This window comes from Myxine glutinosa, chromosome 7 (genome assembly GCF_964187855.1).
Source record: "Myxine glutinosa chromosome 7, kmMyxGlut1.1, whole genome shotgun sequence".
NCBI classification, from domain to species: Eukaryota; Metazoa; Chordata; class Myxini; order Myxiniformes; family Myxinidae; genus Myxine; species Myxine glutinosa.
Genome location: NC_136267.1, coordinates 103,314,743 through 103,335,136, shown reverse-complemented (window position 1 = coordinate 103,335,136; position 20,394 = coordinate 103,314,743). Strand labels below are relative to the sequence as shown.

The 20,394-nt window shown below is 42.2% G+C and overlaps 1 protein-coding gene across 3 annotated transcripts in view; it reads left to right on the top strand.

Moving 5' to 3' along the window:
- LOC137431613 (ATP-dependent 6-phosphofructokinase, platelet type) overlaps positions 1–20,394 on the top strand; it is a 97,401-nt gene that overhangs the window by 59,988 nt on the left and 17,019 nt on the right. The window contains exons 14-17 of one of the 3 annotated variants that reach the window (XM_078782066.1): positions 939–1,009; positions 11,502–11,589; positions 14,198–14,350; positions 18,511–18,663. In XM_078782066.1, coding sequence (XP_078638192.1) covers positions 939–1,009; positions 11,502–11,589; positions 14,198–14,350; positions 18,511–18,663 — 465 coding nt within the window. The remainder of the gene's footprint in view (positions 1–938; positions 1,010–11,501; positions 11,590–14,197; positions 14,351–18,510; positions 18,664–20,394) is intronic. The other 2 variants (XM_078782065.1, XM_078782064.1) reach the window with 2 other exon arrangements.

The following is a 20,394-nucleotide window of genomic DNA, read 5'->3' as shown; positions in this document are numbered from 1 at the left end:
CACATCATCTCTATGATTACAAAAAACAAAATGAAGCTTTCAAAGAAAAGAACACCTTCCCTACAGTCAAACATGGAGGAGGTTCAGTGATGTTTTGGGGTTGCTGTGCTGCCTCTGGCACTGGGTGCCTTGAATGTGTGCATTGCATCATGAAATCAGGAGATTACAAAGGCATTTTGTAATCTGTCTGTTTCTCTCTGTCTTTTCTCTCTCTCTGAGTTTCTCTCTCTCTGACTCTCTTTTGTAATCTGTCTGATTACAAAGCAGGACAATGACCCCAAACACACTTCAAAAAGCACCCAGCAATGGTTCAAGACAAAACGCTGGACTGTTCTGAAGTGGTCAGCAATGAGTCCAGATCTAAATCCCATTGAACACCTGTGGGGAAATCTGAAAACCGCAGTTCGGAGAAGGCACCCTTCAAATCTGGGAGAACTGGAGCAGTTTGTACAAGAAGAGTGGGCCAAACTGCCAGTAGTGAGGTGGAGGAAGCTCATTCATGGCTATAGGAAGTGCTTGACTGCAGTTATTTTGTCCAAAGGCTGTGCTACCAAATATTAAATCGAGGTTGTCAATAATTTTGTCAATGCCATTTCTTTTTATTTTCTGATTTAAAAAGGATACCTTAAGTTCTGAGTCAAAAACAAAGGTTCTGTAATATTAACAGTGAAATAAAGAATTATGGAGACCAAATAAGTTTGTCATTTTCAAGTTATCTTTCGAGAAAATTGTGAGTTATTTGAAAAAAGTGCAAGGGTGCCAATATTTTTGGCCACGACGGTAGGTGCAGGTGCAAACTCTTCATCACAGAAGTGGAAGGGAAAACTTGAGTGGAAAACAATGGAACAAATTATTTTTTAAATTGTATAATTATTATTGACAGATGCAATCTGCTCGTTTTCTGCTTCATGTAATGTCATGACTTCATTTAATCACAGATCCATGAGATTAATTGGAGAGATGTTGGTGGTTGGACTGGCCAAGGAGGTTCATTGCTTGGCACAAAAAGGTATGTACAGTACATGGAAGTAAGGTAGGACTATAGAACGAATTTTCTCAATGTGCCGTAAAGTTCATCGACCAGAACTATTTTCAGCTGTAAAATTGTACATAAATTGAATTGTACTTTCTTTTTTTTAAAGCATACTACCAGTAACCCATGGCACTTCCCTTCTTTTGGGCGGTGTATAGACAATGAAGCGCTGCCTCACATGCACCCGAAAATTTATATTTAAGCAATGTAAAGGTATGGCATGGCGATTGTGAATATGACAGGTTCGACGATGGGTTTGGCCTGAACTGCATAAAAATTAAAATGCCAGTGGGTAGAATCGGGCTTCGTACTAATGACGTTGTTGTGGGTGGAAACAGGACAGCTGTCCAACCAATGGATGGAAAGAGAGAAACAGACAGACAGAAAACTGCTGCTACTTTAATATATAGATTTGCCAAACCGATCCACAAAATCCAAGATTATATATTCTAATTGATAGCTGTAGAATAACTGCATTGGATAAGACTTAAAACGTAAACAGATATAAAACTTGGAAGAATATTACCAAAACATACATTTTTGAACACAAAATTAGAAGTACTATACACAGATCACCACTGAAAAAATGGCAATATGTATTGGTCATGTACAGAAAGAAAATGCCGATTAAAAATATACACAAAGAATTAAGTTAAGCACCCCTACACAACGAATTAAGGTAAGCACCCCCTAATATATATTCTTTGTGTATATGTATACATTGGCATATATTCTAAGGTATGTGAGATCAAATAATGATTGGTATGACATTAGCAATTATCCATTGATGAAATTGAGTGATCAAAGTGAAAAAAAGTGATTGGTTGAGTCAGTGATCCGATCACGTGGGTCCTACACACGTTATTGACGCAAAGATCGCTAGAGGTCTTCTCAGAACAATGACTGTACGTTAGAAAACATAAACGTCATCCACACTGTCCGTGATGGACCTATAGCTCCATACTTAAATTGAGGTGAAAATATGCCTAAAATTCCCAAAAAATTTCACCTTAAATTATTCAGAATAAAATATTGAAAACGGCATGATTGTTATGTTTTTATGTGACCATAATATCACTTCTCCAGAAAATATAGCAATATCATGGGTATATTACACTGTTTTGACGACAACAAACTTGTAATGTGCGAGGTTGTAAAAAAACGGGGGGGGTGCTTAACTTCATTCTTTGTGTATAAAATGTACTTTCACTACTTTCTCAACCCTCCCATCTATTTTTGCACCAACTGTCTGAGGTTCAGTCACTCAAATTCTTGGGTCTCACTCTCAGCCATGATCTCTCTTGGGCGAGCCACATTTCAATGTTGGCCTCCAAACCCAGACAAGGACTGGGCATCCTCCATCATGCAAAGGTTTTCCTTGGCACACCTGAGGTCCTATCCACCCATATGGCTTTCAACCACAGCTGCATGGAGTGCAACTCTCCCCTTCAAATGTAAAGAATCATTACAATCTAGTCACGTGAAAAAGTAAGTACACCCCATGTAAAGTTTTGACTTTTTCAACATATTTCAACATACAGGTATTTGATCTTCATTTCAACAATATTGATAGATAGAGGTGATATAATATAACAAATATCATGAAACATTTACATTTTGTAGTTCATTGTATAATTTAAATAAACATAAATGCAAATTTCGCATGTGGAAAAAGTAAGTACACCCTTGGCTCTAATAGGTGGTATTGCCCCCTTTGGCAGAAACAACCTCAAGTAGGCGTTTCTTATAACTGTCTACCAGTCTCTGACATCGACTGGGAGAAATTTTTGCTCACTCCTCCATGCAGAATTCTTTCAGCTGTGCGATGTTTGAGGGGTTTCTTGCATGCTCAGCTCGTTTCAAATCCCCCCACAACATCTCGATGGGATTTAGATCCAGGCTTTGACTTGGCCATTCCAGAACCCTCCATTTCTTTCTTTTGAGCCATTCCTTGGTGGAATTACTGGTATGTTTCGGGTTATTGTCATGTTGCAAGGTCCACCTTCGGTTGAGTTTCAAGACACATGGCCTCACATTATCCTCAAGCACCCGATGGTGCAATGAAGAGTTAATAGTGGATTCTATGATGGTGAGCTGCACAGGCCCTGATGCAGCAAAGCTGCCCCAAACCATAATATTTCCACCACCATGCTTTACAGTTGGTATCAGGTTCTTGTGGTCAAATGCTGTCTTTGGTTTTCACCAAACATGTCTTCTGGTACTGTGGCCAAATAGCTGTACCTTTGCCTCATCTGTCCAGAGCACATTGTTCCAGAAGTACTGGTCTTTGCCTTGGTGTCCATTGGCAAACTTTATTCTTGCCCTGATGTTCTTTCTGGACAGCAAAGTTTCCACCTGGCACACCTCCCATGTAGATCAAATTTGTGCAGCCTCTTCCTAATGGTAGACTCGTGCACTTTGACATCAACAGTGGCAAGAGCTACCTGTAGGTCCCGTGATGACATTCTGGGGTTCTTATAGACTTCTTTCAGCATCTTGCGGTCTGCTCTCGGGCTGAACTTGCTGGGGAGGCCTGACCTGAACAAGTTGGCAGTTGTTTGGAATCTTCTCCACTTGTCGATGATCTTCCGGACAGTCGAATGATTGATTTCAAATTGTTTGGAGATCTTTTTAAATCCCTTCCCAGACTCGTAGGCATCTATAGCCTTCTTTCTGAAGACCTCAGAGAGCTCTTTTGATCTAGGCATGGTGACGCCGCACACTTCAACAACAAAGAGCAAACCAAACTAAATGTCTGAGGTTTAAATTTGACAGGTTCCTCCAAGATCCTCTCTAACGATGTTCTAATCATTTGCACCTGAGCTGGTGCACCTGATTCTAATTTTAGGTATTTGAAGTAGTGATAAATGTAGGGGTGTGCTTACTTTTTCCACATGTGAAATTTGCATTTATGTTTATTTAAATTATACAATGGACTACAAAATGTGAATGTTTCATGATATTTGTTATATTATATCACCTTTATCTATCAATATTGTTGAAATGAGGATCAAATAGCTGTATGTTGAAATATGTTGAAAAAGTCAAAACTTTACATGGGGTGTACTTACTTTTTCATGTGACTGTATAGATGTAGAGGAATGGGGGAAAAGGACACACCATTGTAATTGTGAAAATTCCATATTTAAACATTCACATCATAAACAGATCTACACACTTGCCGACTCTCCGAGTTGCTTCAGTTGCTTCACAGTGAAACAGAAGACGAGGACTTTGTGAGCTTCATAGAATACGATTTACCAGCACCATAAATACGGTAGCTTCGGAATTAGATATACTGTATGTGTGTATGTAAAATATATGAAAGAACTAATTGTAGATACAACACGTCTTTTTGGTTCTCTGGGTACTTTAGGTTAAGTATTTCAGGTTACATATGTGGGTGGAGTCAGTTCAGCTGTCCAACCAATGGGTGAAGAGCAGGCATACATACATACATACATACATACATACATACATACATACATACATACACACATACATACATACTGTTATGGAATCGGACGACGGCACTCCCCTTACCGAGGGGGGTTTAATCCCCTCGTCTTGTCAAGCTGGCCGTCTCCGTTCCTGGCAACTGTAACGCTCCTCTGTGGGGGGGGACGGACAGATCAGGGTTATTGGTCCAGGGTTTATCCCGAATACCTTTATCAGTCCCTCCGCAGAACAGGGAGACAAGTACCGTTCGAGCCCCGGACAAGATGGTATTTGCCGAGCGGTTTTAGCAACCCGAAGTTCGAGCCGTTAGCAAAGACTCACCTGATCCTGAGCGTTGGCCAAATCGTGCCACGTATATCAATTGGTAAAAGACAGACGATCGGACGAGAATGAAGAAGACAAAGGTAGGAAGAACAGGTATTTATTAATTACTATTTACACAACCAAAGAAAAGAAGGAAACGAAGGTAATTTACAGTGGAAGATAGGAGACACAGGGCAGCTTATACTTACACAGGCTTAACTTATACCCCAAGGACAAGACAAACTCACGTACACGAATGGATAGTATGGCAGGGTTGGTATGGGAAGGGAGAGAAGAGTCCGTTCAGGATGGCAGGCTGGAGCTGAACGGCACAATGGCGGACTCCCGCATGCTCCCCCTCAGTGCCCAGAGAGCACGGTCCATGGGTGGGGAAGGAAGACAAAGTGGCAGCGTTAGCGAGGGGTAAGGTCACAAGGGTACAAATCAATCAAGGTAATGCAGGGCGAGGTGCGCACGGAGAGCAAAGTGAGAAAGCTCGTTTCTAACGTACGCTACTCCCCCCCTCCCCCCCCCCCCCCCCCGTCACCTGCTCTGCCCTTGCCCTTACCCCATATTTACAAAACAATTTACAATTCGTCTCTAGCGTCACGTCTTCCCCATATCTCCTGATGCCAAATTTGTCCCAATCCCAATGTCTAAATTTGCCATCACCAATTCATCATCAATCCCTCTTAAGGAGGAAGAGATGGAACATCAAGCACAATGTCTCACCCACGTCATGATGCGTCTCACAATCCAAAACATTTGCACAAAAATAAAACAACAACAGATGGCATGCTGTGGAGTTCTGTCGTCACCTCAGGTGAGTGGATGCAGATGGTGCGAGGAGATTTCAATCCTAACTACTTCCTAAATGACATTAACACACTTTACACTACCCGGGGTCTTTCCCTGCCAATTCATTGGCTATCTTACTCTATGTGGTTCTAAAAACCAATTCCCATTGACCAAACTGTGGTGCTCATCAATATGGGGTCTCACTCCCCCGGTTCAACTCCCTGTGCCTTTGCACAATTTCGGGACTGGGTCGTGTGGCTCCCCTAACAGGTCTATTTACCTGTGCGCCTCCACCACTGAAGTTGTCTCCCGAGCTTACCTGTTCCTCGCTAACCTACCTGGGAAAGGCCCTCCCTGGCGCTTACCCCCTCGGTGCCCTCTCTGGCACTGGGCTACCCGGGTCCTTCCTCTGGATCCTCGGGCCCCATTGAACTCTAACTGGCTCCCAGAGCCTACCTGCGGCCTCACCTGACCGACAGACTACCAGTGGCGGAGCGCCCAACCAACCATCCCTCTAACAGGCCACACGCCCAGCCTTTTCCACGTCACTAATGCACCCATCCAAACACCATTCTTCCACACGCACCACAGATGCCAATATCCAACCACAATTTACCTATACCCTCTACCTAACTCTTAAACTACCCTCCCCGGGTATTCGTGATAGGGGTCCATCCTCCCCATACACTCCCTTCGCACCAACCACTCCACTCCACAGTTTCCACCATACTCACTCCACACCATCCATTCCATACTCCATGTATTCCATACCAGCTATTCCACTCAACCATTCTCACCTGGATTTGCACACCTGTGCCCACACACCTGGTGCTTCCTGCACCCTCCTTCCTCCCAGGCTTCTTCATTCATTCAATACAATGCACAATCACCTCACACTTTTCACAATACACTGCTGAATACACTTTCAACACACACACACGGCATCATCTGATCTACCTGGTTTCCTTCTAACTTGGTGCTCCCCGTCTTCCCTTTAAACTAAGCACATACCACGTCATTAACAACCATTCTAACCTCTGTACGTCCCCGACTACCTGTACAATGTCGCTACTTAACCCTACAGTTACCTATGGTCATCTCTAGGTCCCTATACATTATCCAAACCCTCCCTCGGCGAACTTACACTGCCAAAACCCCATAACTCGTGCTCATGTGCCCGGGCGGATGTGCGGGATGGCAGAGTTGACATCCCACCACATCGGGCATCTCTCATTATCAATTTTGCCAATCCAATTTTCTGCAAATCAAAATTTGCCAATCACTGCCAATCATTCTTGCCCATCAATTTTGCCAATCATATTTGCCAATCATATTCCCTATTCCCAATTTCGAATCCAAAACACTATCATCATCACAGTCCGCTATATCTGAGCCTCTCAGTACGTCATGACATTTTCAAAGCTCGGCTTCGCAAAGCCGAGCAACGAATTCGGATGGTTTTGTCGCCTGCAGGTTGAGTCTGTCCGGAATTCGGTTCAGGGGAGGAGGTTTACTCGGGCCGAGATTCCACGCACCGTCTCGGCGCGGAGGTTTTCGGTCTCCGGCCCGATGGCTCAATCTCACCCGGCCGGAACGCCGCAACCACAAGGGGGCGCCGTCCCGACCTTCCCTCGCACCGGACCGGTCGCCTTGTCCGGCAAGGCCCGAACTCAACCGTGCGGGGCGGGGCCAGGCCGGAATCGGGCATGACGCTCCGAAGAGAAGCGACGCAGCACCGATCCCCGCCGGCTCCCGCAATACCCACAGCCCGGCATGGACCGGGGGCTCACGTCGGCTAACCGTTGGTCTAACCGCTGCTCCGGTCCACGTCGATGCTTCACTTTCAGGCTCGCACGCATACGCGACCCCTTTCACACTCTTCAACCCCGGCGTTCTAACGCCGCCTGTACATTCCACACACTCCGTCCATTCTACCACCGCACTCCCTGTTACACACCACACCTCTCGCGCCCCCTCTTGCGCACACTCGCCGTTCGCACACTTCCTTAACACACCTCCTCACGCACCGTCTTGCGCACTCTCCCTCGGTACGTACTCCGTACCACTCATGGGGGTGCACTCTTGCATCCACCCACTCACGCGCTTCAATGGGCTCTCCCGCACACGCGCCACATCCAACTCAGGCGTGCGTTCTCGCACACTCTCGCCGTCCATCCCAAGCGTGCATCCTCGCACCCGCTCCACCACCAACTCACTCTCCGTGTCACACTCCGTACACTCTGTTTCACACAGACCCTCCGACGTGCATTCGCTCTCGCACCCGGTATCACTCCCACACTTCGTAACACACTCACTCTTTGACGCACACTTTATCCTCTCACGCGTGCCATTTTCTCTCACACAGCGCCCAACGGACCTTCCACAAACGCCCGCGGTACGCTGGGATCCCAAGCGCGCGAAAAGACTTTTCCGAAAAACCTTTTCGCACCATACACAGCCCGTCTCACCTTTGGGATCCTCCTCTCCACGTGCACCTGCAAATCTTTATAAGGATTAGCAAGTACGGCATCAGGATGTGAACCTAGACTTTGTACATTATCCATCACTTCCTTCAATTCCTGGGCTACCTCTGTCGTCTTTTCAATTTCAACTCCAACTACTTTTTCTTTGTTCACCTCGACAACCCCCGACTTTATTAAAATTTCCTTTTCCTCCTCAGCGGTCTTCGGCTTCCCCACACCCCGGGTCGCGATTTCTATCCCGGTCCAGTTACCCGCGCTTTGCTCCAACTCGCTCAACCGGCGCTTCTCAACCCGCTTTACCCCGTCGCGTACCCCCGCGACCTCTTCGCTCAACCCGCGGTCAACCTTCCTCTCATTTATGCCCTCCAATTTGCTTCCAAGCCTCGCTAATTTGGTTTTCCAATCATTTCCCATTTCCCCAATTTGATTTTCCATATTACTTAACCCGTCTCTCAATCCCCCGATTTGGTTTTCTAAACGCTCCCCCATTCTGTTTTCCAATCCTATATGCCCCATTAGTATGGCTGCCTTAATCTGCGCCATGAGGTCCCGCACATCAATTCCCCCTATTTCTGCAGCGGGCGCGGCTACCGCGGCCACGTGCGAGCCGCCGCCATTTTGTGCGCCTGAACTCTCCGCTACCCAATGCGTATTGCCTTCCTCCTCTATTATTCCCACTGCCTCCCTGGGGTCCTGGGTCGACTCCAAACCCTCCTCTAACTCCCCTACCTGCATCCGGTCGCCTTGATCATCCATGGCACGACTTAAATTTAGATGTTATTACAATTTCGTCCGCTCGTAATTTCGAGTGTGTTAAGCGCACTTCGGGTCCGAATCCCACTCCTGACACCAATTGTTACGGAATCGGACGACGGCACTCCCCTTACCGAGGGGGGTTTAAATCCCCTTGTCTTGTTAAGCTGGCCGTCTCCGTTCCTGGCACCTGTAACGCTCCTCTGCGGGGGGAGGGGGGGGGGGGACGGATCAGGATTATTGGTCCAGGGTTTATCCCGAATACCTTTATCAGTCCCTCCGCAGAACAGGGAGACAAGTACCGCTCGAACCCCGGACAAGATGGTATTTGCCGAGTGGTTTTAGCAACCCGAAGTTCGAGCCGTTAGCAAAGACTCACCCGATCCTGAGCGTTGGCCAAATCGTGCCACGTATATCAATTGGTAAAAGACAAAGACGATCAGATGAGAATGAAGAAGACAAAGGTAGGAAGAACAGGTATTTATTAATTACTATTTACACAACCAAAGAAAAGAAGGAAACGAAGGTAATTTACAGTGGAAGATAGGAGACACAGGGCAGCTTATACTTACACAGGCTTAACTTATACCCCAAGGACAAGACAAACTCACGTACACGAATGGATAGTATGGCAGGGATGGTATGGGAAGGGAGAGAAGAGTCCGTTCAGGATGGCAGGCTGGAGGCGAACGGCCGCCGACTCCTCCGCAATCTGGTTCACGCGCAGGTTCGCTCGCAGCAGCGCATCAGAGCTTCACGCGCAGGGGCTGTTCCAAGCAGCGTCTCCCTCAGGCCTCGTACGTCCTCCGCCTCATGCGTTCTCTCTCCGCGGAACTGCCAGCTCACCTCTCCACAGAAGGACTCCTCAGAACTCTCTCAACTTTGGTTCAGCGCACCTCCCTCAGAACTGAGGTGGGGGCTCCGCGCAACGGGTTATATAGCACCACACCCTGGAACGTTCGCGAAACTGCTCGATCGTTCTCTCTCCACCCTCTCAAGCCAAACCCTCTCATTCTTGGTTGGTCGTAAGGGCTCCACCCTTTGATGACGATGGGCGGGCCACGCCCTTCTTCTCCGAGCTGGAGCACATGGTGAATGGCGGCGAATGCAGTTGGAAATGGAGGCTTTGGGCAATTGAAAAGGGGGGAATCTATCTTATTTCATTTGGTGCAGCGCAAGGTCAACTAGTGGAGACACAGCGTTAAACTGAAACACAAAATAATGATATATCTATTGAGAAGGTCATATGGTTTTCTACATGTGTGCGATGGACTAACTAAAGGACGACCTTTGATCTTTACATGAATGGAGGTATTTACAAAGAATCATTACATTATTTACAAGGGGGTATATTTACAATCGATTACACAAAGTGCACGGTTTCCCAAATCCATTACAATACATACATACATACATACATACAAACACTTGCTCCATTATATATAGATTACAATTAACCTTGAAAAAAAAAAACTGCCTCTGATAATTAATTTACAGTCACTTGGCCTCCTGTTACTGTACCATATTACTCGCACACGATTATAGCCCGCAGTTGAATTTTTTGGAACTTTTTTTATTATTTTCTTTATAATATGGAACTCAGCATGCATACACAGAAACCCCGAGTAATGAAGTACATTGTGGTGGCCTGAACATATTTCATGCCTCGCAGATAAGGATTGTAGAATGAAATGACTGAAAACGTTTAAAGAAGCCAAAAGTACTTGAAAGCATACTATACCTGCAAGTGACATTCTAGTTTCCAAAGTAAAAATATGAATATGAAAAATATATATATGATTTTCTCCAAAAATTGGTTGCACTTTTATATTAAAAGTTATTGTCTATCAGCTTTCCATTTGTGTTTTATGGTCATATTTCCACTGAAGATCACCTTGAATACGAGTATATACCAACTCACGTACCATGATTTACATATAATGCTATACAATGTACGTTATAATGCTATATTTTGCAAAAACACAACATGACAGCTGCTCATTTGGAGTTGCGATCACACATGATTGTTCTTATATTGACTCTACCAAATGAATTTGTCACCATTTAGATGTTGCCACCTCAAGTGGTACCAGTATCTGGTCTGGCCCATGGATTATTACCTTATGTAAACAACTATTTTGTAATTTGCAGAGGATAATAAGTTTCAAGTGTTGTAAAGTTAGTATCGTTTACATCCTTTAAAGGTTAATATAATGCTTAAGGAATACCCGTTACTGTTCAATAAAGCATTCGATTTGTGAGGAACATATTTGTGGAAAAAAAATGATCGTGCATTGTACGTATGTGCCTGTGCGTGCATATGTAATAAATATACATAAAGTAAACATGTCATTGCGTTCCTGAAATTAACTCGTCACAGAAGAGACCAAGGTGAGTAAATACAAGATTGGACAATTGATTGTCCTTTTCACGTCGGTCTGATGGGGGGAAAAAGACGTTTTCTTGTATTACCGTATGGTATGCATTTCATGCTACTTAACTGGGCCAGCATGCCTGCCCAGTCTTTGACGTTCAGGGCAAATTTAGCATCATAAAATTCTGAGGTGCACATAAATATCACTGACTTAGTGGAAATGCGATATTATCAGACTTGCAACCTATTGTTTCAGAAATTGACAACCATGCTTGTTATGCTTGTTTTTTTTATGCAGAACTCTTCCGAGTAAATCATTGGACGCTATTGCTGAACAGATTCGGGCACACAATGTGAATGCCTTGCTGATCATCGGTGGATTTGAGGTTTGTTTTGAATTAATTTTGCACAGACATAGATTTGTTAACCTATAAGACGCGTTGTCGTCATAATACTTCTAATTTTGGATGCTCAATTGTTATTGATATTTTTGTTCTTGTTTTTGTTTATTTGCTTATTTATTTACTTATTTTACTTATTGGGAGTAGGTCTAGGTAGTTGCCACATTGTTTTGCGATTCATAGGATTGAGATCGACGCTGTTTGTGACTTGCTATTCAGATGATACTTTCTCTTTTGGAACAATTTGGGACAGTTTAGCCAGAATTTTAGAATATTAGAATAAGATTAGATAAGCCAGCTTGGTGGAGAGAATCAGGGAAATAATGTGAAATTTGGCCAGCATATCAAAGCAATAGCTTGCTCTTTATTTCAAAAAAGAAGACTCAAATTCTAAAGTTTACGAGCAATTGCTGTCGTGCAAGACAGCTGGTTTAACCAACCATTTAAACTTTTACTGCTGAAAAGCATCTGTTTGTAGGTTTGTTGGACTTCTTTGCATTATTGAGCCGCTGCACAGAATGAGTTGAAAACTGTTGGTTGTACTCAGGCTGTGCACAGGAAGGTTTTAGGCAGTAAATAAAATTAATAGTTCCAGGAATTCATGGAGGGGCTGGGGAAGGACGATGACAACTATCTCTTTGTACATATGTATGTCATAGCACCACTCGTGATAGAAGTGCGTATTACCAGTCCTGCTAAAATATGCCAATCCTGTGGGAATTGACCTATTCTCAACGGCGGGTTCTTCGCTTGTAGGATTAAGTTTGCATAATCAAGCTATATCATGAACAACCTTTCTACTTGCTGATTCATCTCCAAGCTGAGGCTTACCTATATATATAACACAATACTTCTATGAAAATAATTGCACAATAAGCTCAATAAGCTCATCCAGTGAACATAACAAAAAAAGGGCATTAAGAAACAGGAAAATAGGGGATAGGGAAGGAAGGAAACATAGTAACCACTAAGTAAAATGGTTGACTTAGGGAGGGTTAATGAGGATATAAAAGATCACGAGTAGGGATGACATGAGATTGTGGTGCACCTTTTTTTTTTGTTATGCCCTCGATTGAAAAGTCTCAGGAAAGCGGTTCCACAAATTGCCCACGTTGTTCTTTTCTTCGGAAAGCCTCGATTTTTTGGAGCTTAACTAAAGTAGGGAGTTACTGGAAGAATGTGCATGTTCTTGGGGAGCTGGGGAGCATCTGAGCGTTGAAAGAGCAGATGGGGCTAGACTGGAAGAGAGGCGGTAAAAAGCACATATGCTACTGACTACCAGCAATGTGAAAGAAACCAGCCTTGTGCTTCAGCCTTGTCGCAGGAGATTTCAATATTATTGAAAAATTTAAATCCCACAAAATCCAGGAGAGACGGATGAGAAGCTGGGACACCAACTCATATAGGAGAGCAGTACACCATTGTGCTACAGCCATAGGCCTTATAGGCTGTGTACTTTTGATTTTTCAAAGAAAGACTTGGAGCGATGAACGATGCCTGCCTGTGACCGGTTTAGATGGCTAGCACTATTATATGGTTTTTACACGTGCAGATATGAAATGTTGAGGCCCTTCAATTTTGGTGCAATTTCACAATGTCATATCGTGAAGGTATTTGGCTCAAGGATGCAGAAGTATTACATGTCAGTCCATTATTAATTCTTTCATTTTATTTTACTTCGTATCTTTGTCTTTTTATCGTGGTCTTCTTTATATCTTTTTATCTGTCTTTTTATGTTGGTATTTTTATGTCTTTTTATCTTTGTCTCTCTATCTTGGTCTTTTTAAATCTTTTTATCTTTGTCGTTTTTATCTTGGTCTTCTTTTTATCTTTGTCTCTTTATCTTGGTCTTTTTTTATATATTTTTATCTGTCATTTTTATCTTGGTCTTTTTTATATCTTTTTATCTTTTTCTTTTTATCTTGGTCTTTTTTTATATATTTTTATCTTTGTCGTTTTTATCTTGGTCTTTTTTTTATTTTATGTTTTTCTTTTTATCTTGGTCTTTTTAAAAATATTTTTATCTTTGTCGTTTTTATCTTGGTCTTTTTTATATATTTTTGTCTTTGTCTTTTTATCTTGGTCTTTTTTATATCTTTTTATCTTGTTTTAAATTCTTTTTGCCTGTTTTTTTGTGCCAACAATTGTTTCTATTTTGATATTTGCATGTATTATCTTGTAGCCAATGGCATAATCATCTATTTTTATTCAGAAGTTTTTGGTTACTTCTTCAAATTGCAAAAATTATTGAATTGCACATTTTCTGTGACTTATTGCTTTGTCTGGTCTTTTGTTCTCTTCTTTCCTTCTGTCTGATGTGATACCACACCCATTTATATGCTTCATTGTCATCATCTTCATTTGCTGTACACTGGTAAATCAACACCATCCTTTGAATAATTTATCCTTTATTTTCATTTTTAATTACTTGAGCTTATTTTTATCATTTTATATTGGGAACCTTTTTTCTTTTAATTTCCATCAATTCTTACATTGGCCTTTTGGGGGATTTATTTTGCCCCATTATACTTTGTTTCACAACACTTTGCCACCATTGCCTTCATTCCACTTTTATCCATTGAACCATGGGAAGGCATTTCTTAGTGGGCTGGACCTAGTGGAGGCTTGGGACAGTTTTGAAGAGTTCTGTATACCGGTCGTTGTGGTTCCTGCTACAGTATCCAACAATGTCCCTGGAAGCGATTTCAGCATTGGAGCTGATACGTCTCTCAACATCATCACCCACGTGAGAGTTGCATACGTTATTGCTTGCCGGAATGCAATACTAATCTTAATCATAAAGGCTAGTGTCATTCTGTGTTGGCAGACAGCTATAACAACAAGCATTCTGAGTATTGCGCTGCAATACATGTCCCCTACCAAAGTTCAAAGTGCCATAACTTTGTCAAAAAGATCGAATATGCAAATTAATGCACGGTTGATGCTGGTTTTCAAACTTGATCTGAGGTATGCTGAGACACATGTGTGTCACGCCTCGCCTCGTTGATAAGCCCTCAAGGTCGCTCTGTGGAGCGGCCTGCACGTATTGCACTGTGTGAATTATATAAATTATTACCAACTCACGGTCTGAGGTACTAGCGATTCAAGAGATATCCATTTTTTTAATATTTCCGTTTAATTAACGATATCTGCCAAACCACGTGCCCCATCGCAAATTCCAAAAGGACATTTTAGTAGACTGACATGCCGAATAGATTTGTGAAGTTTCCTCTCGATTGGATCAAAAATGAGGGAGGGGCTCGGTTCTAAAGGTTCATGCTTAAAAACGTCATAACTCTGAAACCATCAGTAATTTATTATATTTTCCGGTTCACGATCAATGATCGATGTGTATATATATATATATATATGTTGCTCGGCTTGGCTCCGCCCCTCCGGAAAGCGTGCACTGTGTCGCGCTGTTGACGTTCGCGAGACGAGGCTGAGGACGCGCAGTGCGGCTTGAGGAGAACTCGAGAATAAACAAGAGATATCCATTTTTTTAAATACTTTCGTTTAATGAACGATATCTGCCAAACCACGTGCCCTATCGCAAATTCCAAAAGGACATTTTAGTAGACTGACATGCTGAACTGAACAGATGTGTGAAGTTTCCCCTTGATTGGATCAAAAATGAGGGAGGAGCTCAGTTTTAAAGGTTCATGCTTAATAACGTCATAACTCAAACCATGTGATGCATGACGTCATGCTCGCTGACTTTTTTGTTCGTCATGGGTATGCGATTCTGCCTGCAAAGTTTGGCCTCGATCTGTTCAGCCGTTGTAGAGAAAAAGGGGTTTTCGTGTTTTCACGAAAAACAAGATGGCGGCCGAACCACGTGACCTGTGACGTCAAAATTACCATTAAAATATTCTACAGACCGAGTCCCTCCTATGGTGAAAATTTGATCTCAATCGGTCCTATTATTGCAGAGAAATTGGTTTTTAAAGGAAATTAAAACTTAAAATGGCACTGAGTTAAGGATCATCAGAATTATCAGAATTCCCAAAGTTCAAAGTGCCATAACTTTGTCAAAAATGAACGAAACGTCGTGAAGTTCGAACTCGATCTGTAACTTATCATGAGGAAACCATGTGCCAAGTTTGAAATCATTAGCGTTAAGCGTTTCGAAAAAAAGTCCGGAAAACTGTTCTTTGCGTGACAGACTGACAGACTGACAGACTGACAGACTGACAGACTGACAGACTGACAGACTGACAGACTGACAGACTGACAGACTGACAGACTGACAGACTGACAGACTGACAGACTGACTGACTGACAGACTGACTGACAGACTGACTGACAGACTGACTGACAGACTGACTGACAGACTGACAGACTGACTGACGGAGGGACGGCGTGCAAACCTATAGTCCCCTCTGGTGTACACCGTTAGGGGACTAATAACTGGAATCAACAGAACATTGATCAAAGTGTGGTGGGAAGCGAGGAGAAGTTGACATTTCAGGTATTAACATTTCGTTAGAGGAAAACTAGGGTATTTGCTCCGATGAATGGTCAACGCTCTGTTGATTTCACCATTCTATTGCTTGGCAGTCAATTCACAAAAAATATTAAACAAGATGTTCTAGCTCCCGACATTCCAGGAATTTTGGTCAAGATTAGGTCATATACTGGTATGTTTTTCTCCGCCCCAGGCCCTCCCCTCTTTAATTGTTTCAAGAATTTGGAGAAAGAGTGTGTGTGCATTGTGTGAAGAATTAAAGGATTTGGTGAACATCATGAAGAATGGATGGGGTTGAGAGGATAATGTACCACTGAAAAAAAATGCAACTTGTATGTTCATTTGATAATGGGATTCATTGTCTGACCTTGAGGTCCAAACCCATGTCGTCAGTTGCACTGTTTAAAGCTCCCCTTCATATACAAAGACATTCTTGTAGCACAAACCTATTTTACAGTTGAAAGACAAGTCTGAATGTTTTGTTGTTCTGTGTATTGGGCAGACTACAAAAACATAATTGACCAGTCTCTCGCATCGCTGTTTGCCTTCAAGCCAAGTTTATTAAGTGCTACCATAGCGAGCCATCTCCCATGCAACCACTGCTGTTTATCTACCTGGTTTTGTTTGGAGTTTCATACCTCTGTCATTGCATCCCAAGACCATACCTGTCCAGATTTTGAAGGAGGTGGCGGCCTCATAGAGTTGAACCGGGTGCAATGAGGAACAACTCGGATTGCCTGCATGTGTGGAGTAACGACAGCCTGTGTGGAGTAATCCATTGGCCTATCTGCAAAAACCTAAACATCCCAATCCCTGCAAAGTTGTCGAAGAAAAACAATTAGAAGAAAAGCAATTGAAAAGAAAAATATATGCAATGTGGTGACCAGGAAGAAATGGAATTTTATTGCAGAAAAAAGCATAGTTTTTTGCACAAATATTGTGTGAGTTCAGTTTCTCCAGGCCCCTTGTGTGTTGTTATCAAGGTACAGCAATGTACTCAAGCTGCCTTTCTCTGGGAACGTTTATTGTAATTTACCAACTGCAATCATGCCAACGGTTCTCATAGGATTCCTCCTCTCTTCCAACCACTGAACAGCTATTATAAATGATCTATCATATGCATCACAGTCTTATGGGCCATTGCAGAATTTCAGTGTCAAGTAATAAAATGGGGTTGAATAAAATAATTTAATTTGTTGATAATAATTAATAATTTGCTTATAATAATTATACTATAATAATTCATTTATTATTATAGTATTATAGAACATGATAATTATACTATAATAATTAATAAATTAATCGTTGATAATAATAAAATAATTTGGTTGAATGGTTGTCAAATAATAAAAGTGGATTGTGTTTCGATGAGTAAAATTCACATAAGTATTAAAAATGGAAGCTAAATTTTACAATTTTTTTTTTATCTGGAAAAATCGACTTCCTGGACATACGACAGGTAAATGATTATATTTAGGATCGGACACCATTATGTGATTATGGGTCTGGCTTTTTAATAATCTGAAAAAATAATTTTAGGATTTGCCTGTTTCTTTACAAGCATTTTGGCTTGCTCGTGCGAATGAACAGGTAAGTACCTGTAAATTCAACCACATTCACAGTAGTTGAAGCAATTAACTGTGCTCAAGACATGCAGGTAAGCAAACGATGAAATAGTGAGTCTTTGGCTTATTTTTGTCATCCGCATTTTCATCTCATCTTTCTGCTGTTTTCTGTGCTTCTTTTGCCATTCTATTTTTGAGGGTCTGATATTGTTTTTTTCTTTTTTTTCTTTGTGGCTTAAATTTATGGAGATGCTAAGATGGAGAATTGGATGTGGTATTAAAGGTGTTGTATGAACAAGAGTAGCAAAATTTACAATCGTTCTGTGTTCACCTATAACGGTATGTTGGTAAAGTTAACTATGTTTGAAACCCTAAACTTTAATTACATTTCAACAACTTTATTTTTTATTATCATTTGATGCTTAAGCTACTCTTTTTATTAATTATAATATTTTTATGCCTCCAACGACCAAGTCACCGGAGGCATTATGTTTTCAGGTTGTTTTTCAAGAAACCAAACAACATAGTTTAATTCCATTCCAACAACTCCATTTTGTTCCTTTCATTTACCTGTTTACTGCTTTTTAATTTACCTGTTTACTGTATGCAAGATTTTGGAATTTATTTTATATATTTTGCAATTTGTTAATTTGCATCATTACTCCTGAGATAAGTTAATAATTCCAGTGGCACTTTGAGCCATGGCAGTTGAACTCATCTTTTGGATAGAACAACATCACTGCATTTCCATTCATATTTGTTTCCAAACGTGTTTTGCAAACCAGCACATACGCCTCTACACCCTTGCTCCCATTTCCTATTCGATCCCAAATCATCCCTTTTCTGCTCACACCGTATTGCTGATCTATCCAGGCATATGAAGGGGCTCTGCTGCTTCTGAAGGCGAGAGGTAAATATGAAGAGCTTTGCGTGCCAATATGCATGGTGCCCTCAACCATCAGCAACAACGTTCCAGGCAGTGACTTTAGTGTGGGTACGGACACAGGCCTTAACGCCATTGTAGAGGTAAGTTTCCTTCAGTACAAATGGAGTTGCCTGGTTGTATTGTCTTCTCTTCTCTGGTAGGCATGATTCTCACACTGGTGGTGGTATCACTGGTGGTGGTATGCTATGGGCTACATTTGACTCCATGTGTCTCTCCATAACAATGTATTGTTTCTCTGTGTGGTCCTATCCTCTCCCTTCACCACCTCCACATCTTCAATGAGTCATTCTATGTAAACATTCACACTCTACTCTCTGCTCACACCCATTCGCTCTTCCTAATTTGTGGAGACTAATTGCCACCATGTCAGCTGACTTGGTGTTTCTTCATATATTGTACTTGAGTGCATGATTGAGCAGCTAAGTAATTCTATGAATTGACTAGACTTACTCAGTCTGTTTCTTTTTCCAACACATATCTCCCCAAATGGCAACCAATCATTACTGGACCTTGTGATGTCAAACTTTTCTCTGTTCCTCTTCAGCTCTTCTATGCTCTTCTGTCCATATGTTGGTAAAGGTGGATGTCGCTTTGGCGGTTAGAGAACGCCAAAGGTGCAGACGTGTTTGGCAATTAGGTAAATCCATCCCCATGGTCTGTTGAAAAATTTGCTTTCTCCAGTCATAGTCCTGATGCTGATTTTCATAAATTAAAATATCCTCGGCCAACATAGGTTTCTTGATTTATTTTTTAAACGTATGATTGATTTCAGGACATTAACCAAAAATAAGTGTCCGTTCTGTCATTCATGGGTGCTTTTTGAAGTGTGTTTGGGGTCATTGTCCTGCTGCAAGACCTATGACCTTCGACAGAGACCCAGCAGACTGACACTGGGTTCAACATTGTGCTCCAAAATGCCTTGGTAATCTCCTGATTTCATGATGCCTTGCACACATTCAAGGTACCCCATACCAGAGGCAGCACAGCAACCCCAAAACGTTACTGAACTTACTCCATATTTAACTGTAGGGAACCTGTTCTTTTATTTGAAGGCTTCATTTTGTTTTCTGTAAACATAGAGATGATGTGCTTTACCAAAAAGCTCGTATTTGGTCTCATCTGTCCACAGGACATTCTCCCAGAAGGATTTTGGATTGTTCAGGCGTGTTTTGGCAAACTCCAGTCGGCTGTCTCAGCAGTGGGGTTCTCCTGTGTCTCCTAACATAAAACCCCCTTTCATTGAGTTGGCGACGGATGATGCGAGTTGAAACTGTCGTACCTGTGTCTGAAGGTCAGCTTGAATCTGTTTGGCAGTTGATCGAGGTGCTTTCTCCACCATTTGAATAATCCTTCGTTGCAATCTTCGATCAAGTTTTCTCTTGCGGCCATGTCCAGGGAGGTTGGCTAGTGCCATGGGTCTTAAACTTCCTGATAACATTGTGTACAGTGGACACAGGAACATCAAGGTCTCTGGAGATGGACTTGTGCCCTTGAGATTGTCCATGATTGGCTACAATCTTGTATCTGACCTGCTCAGACAATTCTCTGGTTTTCTTTCTTTTCTCCATGCTCATTGTGGTATACCCAGTGACACAAAACAGCAGAATGACTCCTTTTCTCTTTTCAAACTGGTTGAGTGAGTGGTTTTTTTTATATTGCAGGCACCTGCAACTCATCATAAATGAGTTCAATTCCAAAGTAAAGGAGAATCACCTGCTTGAAATCTAATTATTTCTAACAACTTCTAAAATATGCCAACAATATTGTGCGGTCCATTTTAGGAGTTCTGTGTGGTATAAGCTAAGATTTCA